Source organism: Notechis scutatus, chromosome 3, assembly GCF_049901735.1.
Source record: "Notechis scutatus isolate UNSWTSFEM ecotype Mainland chromosome 3, rNotScu1.2, whole genome shotgun sequence".
NCBI classification, from domain to species: domain Eukaryota; kingdom Metazoa; phylum Chordata; class Lepidosauria; order Squamata; family Elapidae; genus Notechis; species Notechis scutatus.
In genome coordinates, this window is record NC_142011.1 from 89,347,770 (window position 1) to 89,361,769 (window position 14,000).

Consider the following 14,000-nt stretch of genomic DNA (forward strand, 5'->3'; position numbering starts at 1 on the left):
GCTCTCCTGAAATTGCAGCTGCCCAGATCCCCGGGAGCTGATTGAAGCAAGGCTAGCTTCTGTAGAAAATCGCTGAATAAAGCTAACGCTTTCAGAGACACAGCTTGTGACTTAAAGAAGCTGTGTCAAAGCTGGGGATTCTCCCAGGGCTGGCTTTTTATATATACAAGTACAGACCCAGCTTAATGACGTCATAAGAAGGAGTCTACCCATCCTGGGCTCTCGCTGCAGCATGGAGGAGAAATGTCCTTTTCCCCAGATTTCAGGATTCCCTCCCTGAACTCATGCAGCTTTGGAGATACATTACCCCATATCAACTCGAATGTTATTGCTTTATGCATTTTTAACTGCATTTTAATGGTGTAGTTTATAAACATAATTATTATTACCAAGATTATTGACAGCCTGAGTCAATAATAAGTCAGTTTCCCACATGATAGGAATTGCGCAAATAGTAAGCATCAATGAAAGCAAATAACAAAATTGAAAAGCCTATTTAAGACTACAATGTTATAAAAAAAAAAGGTCAAGTCAAATATTTAGGATCCAGAATATTTACTACTGATTAGGTTGGAAATAAAATTGGTCACCAGTGTGGCTCAGAGTTAATGTAATTTCGGAGGTCTAATTAATAACCACGGCAAGATAACTGGACATTCAATGCAGCTTCCAAGTAACCTCCCCAGGAAGACTCAGATTATTATAATTCAACAAGAAAGTTTAGAATTATAGATAACAAGCCAAATCCGTTTTCACCTGGTTTACCAAACGAAGCTCTGCCCAGATCTTGGGGTGCAAGATAATTACAATTAATGAACGATAAATGTTTAGAACAAGGGTTTTTCAGGATCCTGTTGCTGAAAACAAATCCTGAGAAGTCCTGAAGGAGGGGAGCTTTTGATGTCACCTGACAAGCCTTCTCCCTTTTAGATTAGGTTTAGAGACTAAGGAATAAAAATATTTTTATTTTTCCTTAATCCATTACAGGAAATTTCTTTTTCTACTTCAGTCCTTGAAGAAACTTTTTGATGGAACCCATTCAAGTATTCAAAAATCCTTAGTGGTCTGTGGAACCTAATTAGAAAAATTCCACTTTATAGCAGCTTGATTTTTCCTCTGAAGACAGAAAAGAGGAGACAATTAGGAGGAAAAAGAGGAAGAAGGGAGAGAAGGAGAAGGAACAGCAGCACACATTAGATTTCCATTTCAAAACTGAATATATTAGTTCTATCCTGAAATCAAATACAATACATTCTGCACTTGTTTTCCTCCTTAATAAAAAATAATTCAAAGGAACAATTACTCTGAAAACGGTCTGAAATATCAAAAGTGAATATTTCAAGTTTAATCTTGTTTTACTAATGTCTGAAAGTGATCACTTGGTGGCCATCCAAATATCTTTCAAGAACAAAGCACTCTTTTCTCTCCAGACACATATCTCTATCACAACATTGATAACCTTTTGTGACATCTTGCTTGGCTGTCTCGGGAGAAACAAAATAGGCACAAAAGCTGAATTATATTCACGCTGCTTCTAGTGACCCTTCAGGACCATGGGGCAGAAGCTTAAAGTACAACTTTTGATACTAGTTTAAAGCGTAATGAATACACACAAAATTCTAAGATATACGACTGGATTAATTCATTGGCACAGAGGCATAGGATTCATTCCTATATAGTTTCTATCCCAATCTTTTTAGCAGTGTACAAATGAAAAGATCCTCTCTCTATATGGCACATGATTTGACAGCTACTTAATCCATATTAATAACAAAGAAAATTGCCTTATACTCTATGAGTTTATTGGCTCAGTTAGCTCAGTATTATATACTCAGATACATTGGGTCAACCAGTAGAATTTCCAGCAAGCATAATCTGTAGAGCACCAAGTTGGAGAAGACTGATTTACACAAATAAATAGTGGTTCTCCAGGATGTCAGACATGGGTGATTCCTAGCCTAATCTGGAGATTTAGAAAAGACTTTCCCCATTTTTCTCTCTATAGATTACAATATATTCCTTAACTTTTTATAAAAGACACGATGGTGAACAATTTCCTTGAAAAGTCATATGGGAGGATCAAGGCAAAATGTGGCTGACCCTGGTCACAGCAAAAACTTTTATATTTAGTTTTTAAAATGTATTATGAACAGGGCGCAAGGCAAGCAATTGAATACAAGCATGATTTATATATATGTTTTCTTAAGTTTTCGCGGGTACTTACATGTACGGTATTCAGCTTTGTTCGGGTATTTTCCCACGTCATTATAGTTGTGCTTTTAAAGTTTTATTCTGCCGAAACGTTGCTACAACTTTAAAAGCACAACTATAATGACGTGGGAAAATACCCGAACAAAGCTGAATACTATATATATCTATATATATATATATATATATCTATATCTAATCTATATCTATATCTCTATCTATCTATCTATCTATCTATCTATCTATCTATCTATCTATCTATCTATATACATACATACATACATACATATATATTCTTTTTATAGTTTTGCTTTAAATGAGCTTTATAATGCTTACCAAATAAAATGATAGCAAAACCACACTTCCTTTCATTCCTGAATTTATGAGTGTGTATCTGTAACTGAGAATAAAATACAAACTCCACATAATCAAAGAATGGAGACATGAAATGGAGCAGATTACACACTTGTTGGCATACCCAGGTTATTAGAAGAGAAACATTTCCACTGAATTAGCTAAAGTATGATGACGGCTTCAAATTATCTAATCAGTATTTGTTTAGAAAATCACACAACAAGAACAAAGCATTTTTAACATGTTCAAAGTGGGAAGGACATGTCCTCAGCCTTTTGTATTAGCAGAAGATACTTTTATCATTTATGTTGTCCTATTTAAATAATTCAACAGCTGGTATGAATGTAATTTTCTTACAAGAGAAGGGAAGTAATTTTGAAAAACTGCCTAAGACAAAATTAAGCTTATTTTATCTGGAAGTAACATATTACCTCATGCCTCTCTATACTCAATCCCAGAATAAAGCACAAAATACTTAGTACCAATGGAGCCATCCAACACCCAATCATAGAAGTCAGTGAGCCAAATGAAGTAATACATCCTTCAAACAAACTCTGGTTAAATCAATCTGCCTTTCTTTTACTGCCTTTCTAAAAGAATCAAGAATGTGTTTTAAAGTATGGTCTTTTAGTTGTTATATATCATTCAGTGAAAGACAAAATTAAATGGTACATATTTTTTACAATCACATTTTTTACAATCAAGAACATTGTACAATTGTCTGGTCTCAGTAATTCCAAACCAAAAATCGGTAGAAAATGCCAACTGCTTCTAAAAGCTGAGACTTTGAGCTATTATTTTGCCAATATGGGACTATTTGGAAGGGTGGGGGGAAAGCATAGTTGTTAGTCAACTGTTTCAAGTTCTGTCACAAATTTCACAGGGTGACTATTAAGTTTAACTCAAAGCTACTATATCTACCTCAAAATAGTTAAACAAATCAGCTTAGTTAATTAGACCTGTTAAGTTCTAAATAAGTCTGATTGAGATGTTTCATGGAAACATACTTGACTGCATTTCGCTGTGTGCAAAACTTAATATTCAGGAAATATTTGGGAAGCACCAGAATGTCTCTTTTTCTTCTAAAATTATGGAAAATGCACTTGTCCTGATGCTGGTCTATTAATTTTCCAAATGTACACCCTTAGAAACAAAATTTCAAGGCCAGACTATGTAATACTGTCAATCTTTCAGTTCTGCAACACATTCTACTTTTGAAAATCTATTAGATCATGCCCATAATTGTTGGATTGAATTGGGATGGTCTTGGGACAAAAAAAAAGGCTGAGTGTTATCAAAAACACCCCATTTGCAATGTGCTTTAATTCAGTCAACTTCCATCCCAATTACAAGGTATGAAAAATGTTGGAGCATCCCATCCAGTTCTGACCTCACCGAAATAATTCCAACACTCTATTCTGAATTTGTAGGAAGTATTCCAAGCTTTAAAAATAGGCACGCCAACTGTAAAATGCAAGTCAAAATTGACCTGTTCTTATGATGGAACATTTTCAGGAGTGCTACTTCAGCCTCTGTTGCTCACTTTGATTGCACAACACAAACATCAGGATTGTGCAGCATTCTTGGGACAAACTGCCACGCCTGGCTTTAACCTAGGAAACTCAAGGGTCATATTTTGAAAAGACACCAGCTCCAAAAATAACCATGAGTTAGATGGGGGGGGGGGGACTACACTTGATACAATTTAAATTGATCTCAAACTTAAATTCATGAAACCATAGTTGGTAATCCAGTTACAAACTGTACAATTCCTAAAAAAGACAACTACAATATAGAATCCTGCCACTTGGAAAAATTCCAAAACTGATTATGCCCCAGTCATAATTGTGCAAAACAGGCTAATATCTAATCTGCTCCCTAGAAAAAAAGGAAGCAAGTTCCTTACAGATTCATGGAATTAGCCTCCCAATGAAGTAATTGGGGAAAAAGTCTTGCAAGCTTCTGATTGTGCAGTGTGCCCTTTCATCTGAATGGAATCTTTATACAGATCACACCTGGAACATAGAAAATAGATTAATATTGAATCAGACCAGTGGGTCCATTGAGTCTAATAGTACTAGTGACATTGACTGGCAGTGGCTCTTTAGGGATTCAGACAGGAATCTTTCTAGCCTATCCAGCAGGACCAAACCTGACCCAGATATTTTCTAAATCTTTAGGTTCAAGCTAGTGTCAACTCCTTCTGCTTCGCTGGAGTGATGCTCTGCTTGTGATTGAGCAATGGCTTACCTTGTGAGATCAACCAACCTATTGAACACAGAGCATCAAGGTCAGCTGAGGCACCTCTATACTTTCCAGAAAATAGCACAGAGATGCCATCTAGCAGTCACACTGGGGAATTTCCAGATTTTTAGCATTTCTTCTATTGGAAATATCACTCCATAATATTCAGTACATAATGTTATGTTTCTCATTATAATCTTTTGATTCCAGTTTGTAGTTTTGCCTAAGACAGGGGCATCAAACTAACAGCCCATGGGCCAGATGTGTCATGCACTGGCCACACCCACACCAATTTTAGCAAAAGGGGGGGGGAGTCACAATATGTCACGTGACGATGCTGTGATGATGCAAGTTTGGCACTCCTGGCCTAAGATCTCAGCAATACCCAGAGAACTAGATAATGTCCCTGATTTGTATCATTAGAGTGAAAAACAATATTTTCATGGTAGTCAAAGAAACAGAAATTCCTCTCAGAGTTAATACATGCTATACTTTAGCCAAAGTACTAAAATAAGTCTTCAATGCATTTGCCACATTTAAGACTTGTTTAAAAAAAATGGAGGTACTTCTTCATTAATAGCTAATTAAATGCAACTCATGCAATGCTTTGAAGAAAATAGGGAAAATTTAAACCAAGCTTGAAGTGAAATCCTGTAAAAAATAAATTAATAAAAACTGATTTCTGTGTCAATGGATCTTAATCATAGCAATATACAAATATTGTGTCAGAGTTAACCATAGTGGATCTAAATGCACTGAAGTATTTCTGTGGCTGCACTTTCTGAATCTCTAGAACATGTCTAAACATTACAAAAATCCATATGAGATTTCTTGATTTGTTTAAAAAAATGACTTATAGGATACATCTTAAAAAAGTACTGTTGGTCAACCTGCCTGTGTAGTTAAATACTTTAAGCAAGTCATATTCACTAGAGATAAACAGAAGTTTATCAGATAGCATGAGTCTCCGACAATTTATTTTCCATATTACTGTAAGAAGTTCCTAAATAGGGTCTTGTATTATTTTTCTTTTAAAGTAGACTTTAAAAGAAAAAAAATACAAGGCTTTAAGTCTCCACTGTGAGTATATACATTTTATATACATACATACATACATACATACATACATACATACATACATACATACACAGAGAGAGGGGGGGGAGAGGAGCTGCAGTGGTTAGATTGCAGTACTGCAAGCTACTTCTGCTGGTGCTGGCTGCCTGCAATTTGGCAGTTCGAATCTCACCAGGCTCAAGCCTTCCATCCTTCCAAGGTCAGTAAAATGAGGGCCCAGATTGTTGGGGGCAATAGGCTGACTCTGTAAACCACTTAGAGAGGGCTATAAAGCACTGTAAAGCGGTATATAAGTCTAAGTGCTATTGCTATTTTCTACACATGGAAGTAAGGGTCAGTTTAATGTACTGGTTAAAGGTTAAAGAAATTGGGTGACTATGAGTTCTACTCCTATTTTAGGTTCAAAGCCAGCTGAATGACTTTAGGCTACTCACTCTCAGCCCTAAGAAGAAGGCAAAATAACTCCTGAAAAGTGCGGCTAAGAAAACTGCCTGGATTTGTCTCTGTAGCCTCCTAGGGCTCAGAACTCACTCAAAGACCAAAAAAATAAGTAAACCTAAACTACACAATTTGTGAAATGAATGAAATTCAGTACTTCTGAGAAATTAAAAGAATTTTGCTTGAGGCTGTTTCTAATTTTGTTGTAGGGGTTCTCTGCCTAGGTTTAGAAAATACCAGGAGGCTTTAGTTAATGTGAAATCATTGGATGAAGTGACACTTCTTTTTAAAGTTGTTTTCTTCCACCTTTCTGTTCAGAAAGGTCCCTAAGGTGGCTTACATAACACAGCTCACTATGGTAACATTGAGATTGCTTTTAACCCCTTTTGTAATGTTAAAATAGTGTTCCAATATTCTCTGATGTGCCACAATATTCTCTAATATGCCATGTACAGAATGAAAGGTCACTGCTGACATATATAATCTCTCCATATAATAAAAAAGCACAATCTCAAATGCCCGTAGCAGGAAAAAAAACAGCACTTATCCCTGTTTTTCATCCTTGCTCATTTACATAGCTCCCTGCATAACATATGTGAATTCTTTCCTGTCACTATGAACTTAGATATTTCAGGGCTAAACTAAGCAACAAAAGTATAATATAGTATTGGAAGTTGGAAAGCAGCTGGTTTTATTTATTTATTTTGTCAACTTCCTGCCTCTTGACACTGGCTTGCTGTTTTTTTTATCCCCTCTGTTTTTACTACCTGTGGAACAAAAATAGGAATATAATTCTTTTTTACGTATGCATAGAAATGTATGGGAATTAGGCCATTCTGAGCAGAAAAGAATGGCCCTTCTCTTCCCTCTACCGAAACTCATAGTCTGGTAGAATAAGATGTTTGGCATATAGGACATGCCAGGAAGGATTATTTTTGGGAGTTTCCAAGTAGGACGATGATGTTAGCTGCCTGCTTATGATCATTGGAGAGCCACTGCCAGTAAGAGCTAATAATAGGTGCTAGGTGATCCAAGAGAATATTCTATGTTTATATGGATAATTTTCATTAGAAGATTATCAAGTCACCTGGCATTTTTTTCTGGCTTTCCAATCTGTTGCTGTTGCTGTCTAGAAATGATAGATTTCAAATCACATTGTTTCCAACATCTAGTCAGGAAGGATGGGAAATATGGCTGGAGAAGGCTGGTCTAGTCTACACTTAGGTTTGGCTGAGGAAAAATTCTATTTGGCTTCAAACTCAAATTCATTTCTCTTCAAAACTGATTGGGCCATGTATGCTGCCTTCCCATTAGGGCTTCATGCTTCCTTTCTTCCTCCCTCTTTTACATAAGGTGTGAAAATATTTACGTCTAGGAAATGTCCAGACCATTTTGTTTGTTTGACAAAGAGGGTGAATTTATTAATTAAAACCACATGAATTTATGCCACAAGAACTGTAATCATTTTAAAGTTTGATTAGATTTGATTATTATAATAGATCAGGAGTGCCAAATGTATGGCTTGTGGGCTAGAGATAGCGTGCCAGCACTGCTACCTCTACCAGTAACCCTATAGCCCCCTAGAAGTAGCCCCCTCTCAATATGGTTCGTTTTATTTTAATTTCTTCAAATTTGGAAAAAAGTTAAAGAGAACTTAAATCTTGCAGAATTTAAAGCTAAAGGAACCTAAAACAATGAGGTACAGATCCATCTAGTTTTGACCGTGGCCCTTAATATACTGTACAAAGCTTTCAAGCTCAAGGAAACTGTGCTGATCTTGAATAAATTAACACAACCTAACTTTATGACAATTCCATATGAACTACAGGTGGTCCTCGACTTATGGCCACAATTGAGCCCAAAAAATTCTGTTGTTAAGTGAGACATTTGTTAAGAGAGTTTTGACCCATTTAGGACCTTTCTTGCCACAGTTGTTAAGTGAATCACTGCAGTTGTAAAGTTAGTAACCCGGTTGTTAAATGAATCTGGTTTCCCCATTGACTTTGTCAGAAAGTCATAAAAGGTGATCATATGAACCCGGAACATGGCAACTGTCATAAATATGAGTTGGTTGCCAAGCATCTGAATTTTAATCACATGACCATGAGGACGCTGCAAACATTGTAATTTAGAAAAATTGTCTTAGTCACTTTTTTCAGTGCTGGTGTAACTTTGAACAGTCATTAAATGAACTATTTGTAAGCCAAGGACTACTCGTACTGTAACCCTGTAATGAATTATTTCATTATTTACTACCATTTATGAAAGCAACTTTAAAAAAATTTGAGAGATCTTTTCAAAAAAAATTGTGAGTCAAAAAAATGTTAATAACAACCATTTTACTGACGATATCATTGAGGCCACTTAACTCAACATGGCACTGTTTTTTTAAGGGAGTTTCTAAACTGGCATTCTCTGAAGTATTGTGGCATCTTGCTATAAAATGCATCAAACATCAAGATGTCTGTAGCCTAAGGATCAACGCATTAAGTGAGTTGGGATGGAAATTCACCTTGTTTTCCTTCTGCCTCTAGGTACTTGGTTGGGAAGGACAACAGAATTCCTTGTTGTAGATAAAAAGATTCTCAGATCCTGGCAATCACAGCACAAGCAACTGAGACATGCATATACAACTCTTGTCCACACAGTGGCTCAGATTATCTCTCTGATGCTCAGCAAAGCTTAAGCCATCCTCTACCTCATTTCCTTATTTTTTAATCAGTGTTCAGCTTTGCTTTAAGTGGAGAAGTCCCAAAACCCAGATAGAGTATGGCCAACGTTATTTTAAGCTTCTTTCCTTTTCAATCTGAACAGAAGGCGCGACTGTCTTTTATGAAATTCGTCCTGATAAATTGCAGTCAAATAATAAGTCTACCCGAACATGAAATCAGCAGAGCTGCAGGTACACAATTTCTAAATAATGGCCTGTACTATATTTATAATGTGTGATTTCCCATTTGCTCTCTCCTTACTACATCGTGATTTCCAGAAAAAACTGCTTTCAACTTAGAGCTCAATTGCCAGCTTAAAGTCTATGTTTTCAGTCTGAACAATTCCGACATCTCTTGAGATATAAAACATGCTCTTCTTTGCATATCAAATACCTTTAAAATACATGTTGGCACCCACCCTGTGCCAATGCTGAAGACCTATACTTGTTATTTTTTCCAAGTCCATGTCCCATGTTATATATAACTAAAATGCAAATTGTTCACTAAAACTTTGAGGTTTATGCCAAACAGTACATGGTTCAGGAATAATATTGGGCCTACCATGGTTCAGTAATCTCTTCCCCATACATTTGGATGGGACCTTTTTTCAGAAGTTGAATGAATGATGGTCAGATAGTCAAATTAAATTGCGCAAAACCATTCTTATTGGTTTCTAAAAGCATACATCATGCCAGGCGCAGCAAATCATTTTTAAATGTACAAATTCATTTTAAAAAAAAAAAATCACCAGAACTCTTCTGCAACCTGGAAGGAACAGCAAATTACATAGGAACCCCTTTTTTCTGTGATAAAAAGGCACATGGTTTGTTTTTTTAAAAAAAAAATCATCAGCTGCTCCTATTTTTGGAGTATTTGATGTATTTTCTGATGGCTATAAATAAACCAGAGCTCACCAGTCACTTGGCTATCCTGGTGTCCATTCTAGTTAGCACCAGGGACAACTTCCAGAGTCTAACAGTGGGGGTGGCATTATCCCAAAGGGGGAACCCATTGCACCCTATTGCTCATTTCCAACCTTCATTGGTTTAATTTCTCAATACATCTGCCGCCCCACAAAACAAACTTGTATTTATAAATTTGGGGAAAGTCCATCTATCTTTAAAAGTGGGGGGGGATCTGGTTAGTTTTGTTGCAACAAAACTGATTCGGTTTTGTTGCGATTTCTTTTACTGAGGAAAAAAAATTGGAGGTGGGGGGAGAAATAAGTGAACGCCACAATAGTTCCAGCTGTTGGAGAAGATAAGCTGCAGAATCCTCGTGTTGCTCACCTCCCTGGTCCCTTTCCAACATTACGTGCAAACACACACACGCGCATACATACACATATATACATATATACATACACACACACACACGTTAAGTACGTCGTGCTGAAAAACAATAAAGCAGGTGGGTTCGAGGCATGTTGAACACATTTCTGGCGAAAACTACAAGATCTTAGCGGATCTGATGGCACTCAAATATATAAAATGCAACGAAAGATCTCCCGCCGCCGCCGCCGCGTCCCATTCCTTTCTCAAAAACTACCCCACGTCCAAAGCACACACCAGACACCAAGAGATCCGCATTGCTCCTTCCTTCCATCAAAACCAACCGGGCTGGCGGTGGTTGGGGGAGGGAGGGCAGACCGAAAACAACAACAACTTGCAGAGGAGCCCTATTTCAAAGTGGTAGTAGTAGCGCCCGAGGTAGCCTGGCACCTCGGGTGGGGAAAGAGCAAGAGGACCGAAAGGAGGTTGGTAGGAGTGGAAGAAGCTTGCTCTCCTACCTTGGAAGGATCCAGCCCAGCCAAAAGAGCCAAAAGCAAAAGGTTGAGAATCCGGGCGGAAGGCTGCATGCTGCTCCCGGGGATGCTCGGCGACCGCTGCTCTTCTTCTTCTTTTTCTTCTTCTTCTTCCTCTCCTCCTCCTCCTCCTTTGGACTCTCCTTCATTCAGTCACTGCAGGGACCCCTGTAGTCAGTCACACTTTCTGCACGCCCGCCCGCCCGCCTGCCACAGCCAGAATGCTGGGAGCGGCGGCGGCGGCGGCAGCAGCTCGAGGGGCGCTCATTCATTCCGCAGGCATCCTTCTGAGGCGAAGGGGCGGTGGGGGCAGAGCACCCAGTCCAAAGAAGCCAGGGGGTGGGGAGGGAGAGAGAGGCAGGCGGGCGGGAGGGAAGGAGGGTGGGTGGGTGGGTGGGCTGGCCGCCGGCGCACGCCCCGCAGGTGCCGCCGGCTCCCTTTCTCCCGTCAGCAGCCCGCCCGCCCCGAAGAAAAGTTTGCGCGTCGGACCCAAGAGAAGCGCCAGACAAGGCGGTTTGGCCAGCGCGGATGTGACATCACCGCCGCCCTGGGGAGGGGAAAGGAGGGGGGGGACGATAGGCGGGAGAGGGAGGGAAAGATGGCTCTCTGGGGAAGGTTAATAAGTCGCGAGAGACCGCGGGGAAGGAGAGACTAGGCTCGCTCTCTGGTGGGAGTGGGAGGTGGAGGGAGGACCACGCAGCCGAGGGATTTCCCGCGCTTCTGACTGCCCGGTTTCTTTTGGGAGCCCCGCAGCACGACGATAGGGGGTCGCGGAGTGGAGAGATGGGGAACCCTACAGGGAAAGATTTGCCCCTCTCTCACTGACGCGCTCTTTCGACCACACGCAGATCACAAAAATATATATATATATATAAAATCACCACACTGGAAAGCCGGGGCTGTGCAAAAGGCCATTGGAAAGGGGGTGTGGCGGGGAAAGTCAGCTAACTTATGAGAATCTAACTCGGGGAAGATGCCACCTTAAATCAAGGGGCGAAGTAAAGAGCAAGAAGGGATCTGCTCTCCTATTGACAATCGGCCACTTCCATCCTCAACTTTACTTGGGTTTGGACAGATTGAATGGAACGGCCTTTGCGCATGGAAGGCGTCACATCCTAACATCTCAAGACAACTTTGAGGAAATTCTTGCCTGGAACTTTGTTTGAAAATGAATTATTGAAACGTAAGAGTTGGGTGCCAAAGGAGTTAACCAGAGGCAACAGTCTGCCATCATAAATATATTAGGATGCCATGCATGAAATTAATAACTAAGCTGATCATCAATATCTTACCAAATGATTACTCTATAACTCTGTCCACCCACCATATGTTCCTTGTCACTGCAATATGGCCAAACCTAATGCAGTTGGTGTAGTCCTTGACTTACAACCACAACTGAGCCCAACATTTCTGTTGTGAAGTGAGACATTTGTTAAGTGAGTTTTGCTCCATTTTATGATCTTTCTTGCCACAGTTCTTAAGTGAACCACTTCAGTTGTTAACATGGTTGTTAAGTGAATCTCCATTAACTTTGCTAGTGAAAAGGTTGCAAAAGGGGATCACGTGATCCCAGGTCGTAAGTATGAACCAATTGCCAAGTATCTGAATTGTGGTTGCTTGATCACGGGGATGCTGCAAAGGTTGAAAAATGAAAAACGGTTATAAGTCACATTTTTCAGTGCCATTATAACTTTGAACAGTCACTAAATAAATGTTGTAAGTCGAGGACTACCTGTAGCTGGCATGATTAACTCTAGCTGGCCTTTCCCAATATTATATACTCCAGACGTTGTGGATCAAGTTTCTTGATGCTCATCCATGGCTGGGAATAATGGATACGCTCAGATATCTGCTGCCATTTCGTTTTTCATTGGTTGCTTGTTAAAAGGGGTTGTTGTTTTTACAGATGCATGACCATTAATAGTTTCTCATAGAAGAATGCCTAGTAATTCACAAGACTGGAGAACTCTAACCATTTTAAAAAAAAATCCCACCACTGATCTAGAGAAAAGATTTAATAGAGCGTAAGTTTGAAAACAATTGCTTTTCAATGTTTACACCTTGCTTTTAAGGGATTTAAGACTATATTAATTTGGGGAGATATTTAAATAATATTTAGTTTCTCTTCCTCCCAAAGGTAGCTTAGTAAAATATGCATTGATAGATTTTGTGAAATCAGTGTAAAAGAAAACCTGAATACACATGAAAAGAAAAGAAAAAATTGATGAAGTCAGATCTAGGTATGATGGATGAAAAAGAACAGTAATGACCAGATTTTGAAATCTGAGTAATCCAATTTAAAATACTATAATGCAACATTTTACAGTGTAAAAAATAAATTAATGTTTTAACTCATATTACTCATAGTAACAGAAATTAAAATACTGCTGTGAGAAATATAAAAAGAGAGAGGGAGGAGAACTTGTGAATTTCCTCATGGAGAATTAAAATATCAAAGTGCTTCCAAAGAGATACAATGATCAAAGGCACACTTTCCAGAAAACAATAGAAGAGAACAGTAAAGGCTAGGAAAAGCGTCAGAAAAAGACTTCCACATTCTCTTCTAGTATATTATCTTTTCATGTGGTATAGATGGAAAACACTTCTCTCACCAGTGCTCACTGATGGAAATCAAAACCTAAGGTGAATAATTCACAGACTTGTCGGCATCTATAAATGCTTGTATTTTTATTTGATTTTCTACCTGTAACTAAAATCTCTATTTAAAGAAGAATATCGAACATGGGATAAACATGCCTCAACATTTCTGAAACCATGCCATCTCTACCCCAATATGTTGTTTAACTAGCACAAAAGTCCTCTAGTGTGCAACCCAATTGCTGAACCAGAAAAATAACAGACATTTGTCACAAAGCTTACACATCTACAGTAATGTCTATTTGACCTTCTAGATTTGTTCATGGCTGAGTTCGCTGATTCTCCAATAATACTGTTAGTTTGCTACAAAGGTAGTCACTTGGGAGTGTCTGCTAATTCCAGTTTTTCAAGGATATCCCTGCACAGCAGTGATGGGTTTCAAAATGGTTTGCCACTTGTTCAGTAGGTGTGGCTCGGTGGGCACGCTTTGTGCATGCGCACGAACCCAAATGCGCACATTGTGCATGCACAGAGGCTTTCCTACTCACCACCTGCAATCCTGCACG

General features: G+C 38.8%; 1 protein-coding gene across 1 annotated transcript in view; it reads right to left on the reverse strand.

Moving 5' to 3' along the window:
- Positions 1 to 11,360, reverse strand: part of OLFM3 (olfactomedin 3) — a 222,430-nt gene extending 211,070 nt beyond the window's left edge. The window contains exon 1 of the mRNA XM_087960744.1: positions 10,822 to 11,360. Within this exon, the coding sequence (XP_087816870.1) occupies positions 10,822 to 10,890 (69 nt within the window). The 5' untranslated portion in view covers positions 10,891 to 11,360. The remainder of the gene's footprint in view (positions 1 to 10,821) is intronic.
- Between the last annotated feature and the right edge of the window lie 2,640 nt (positions 11,361 to 14,000).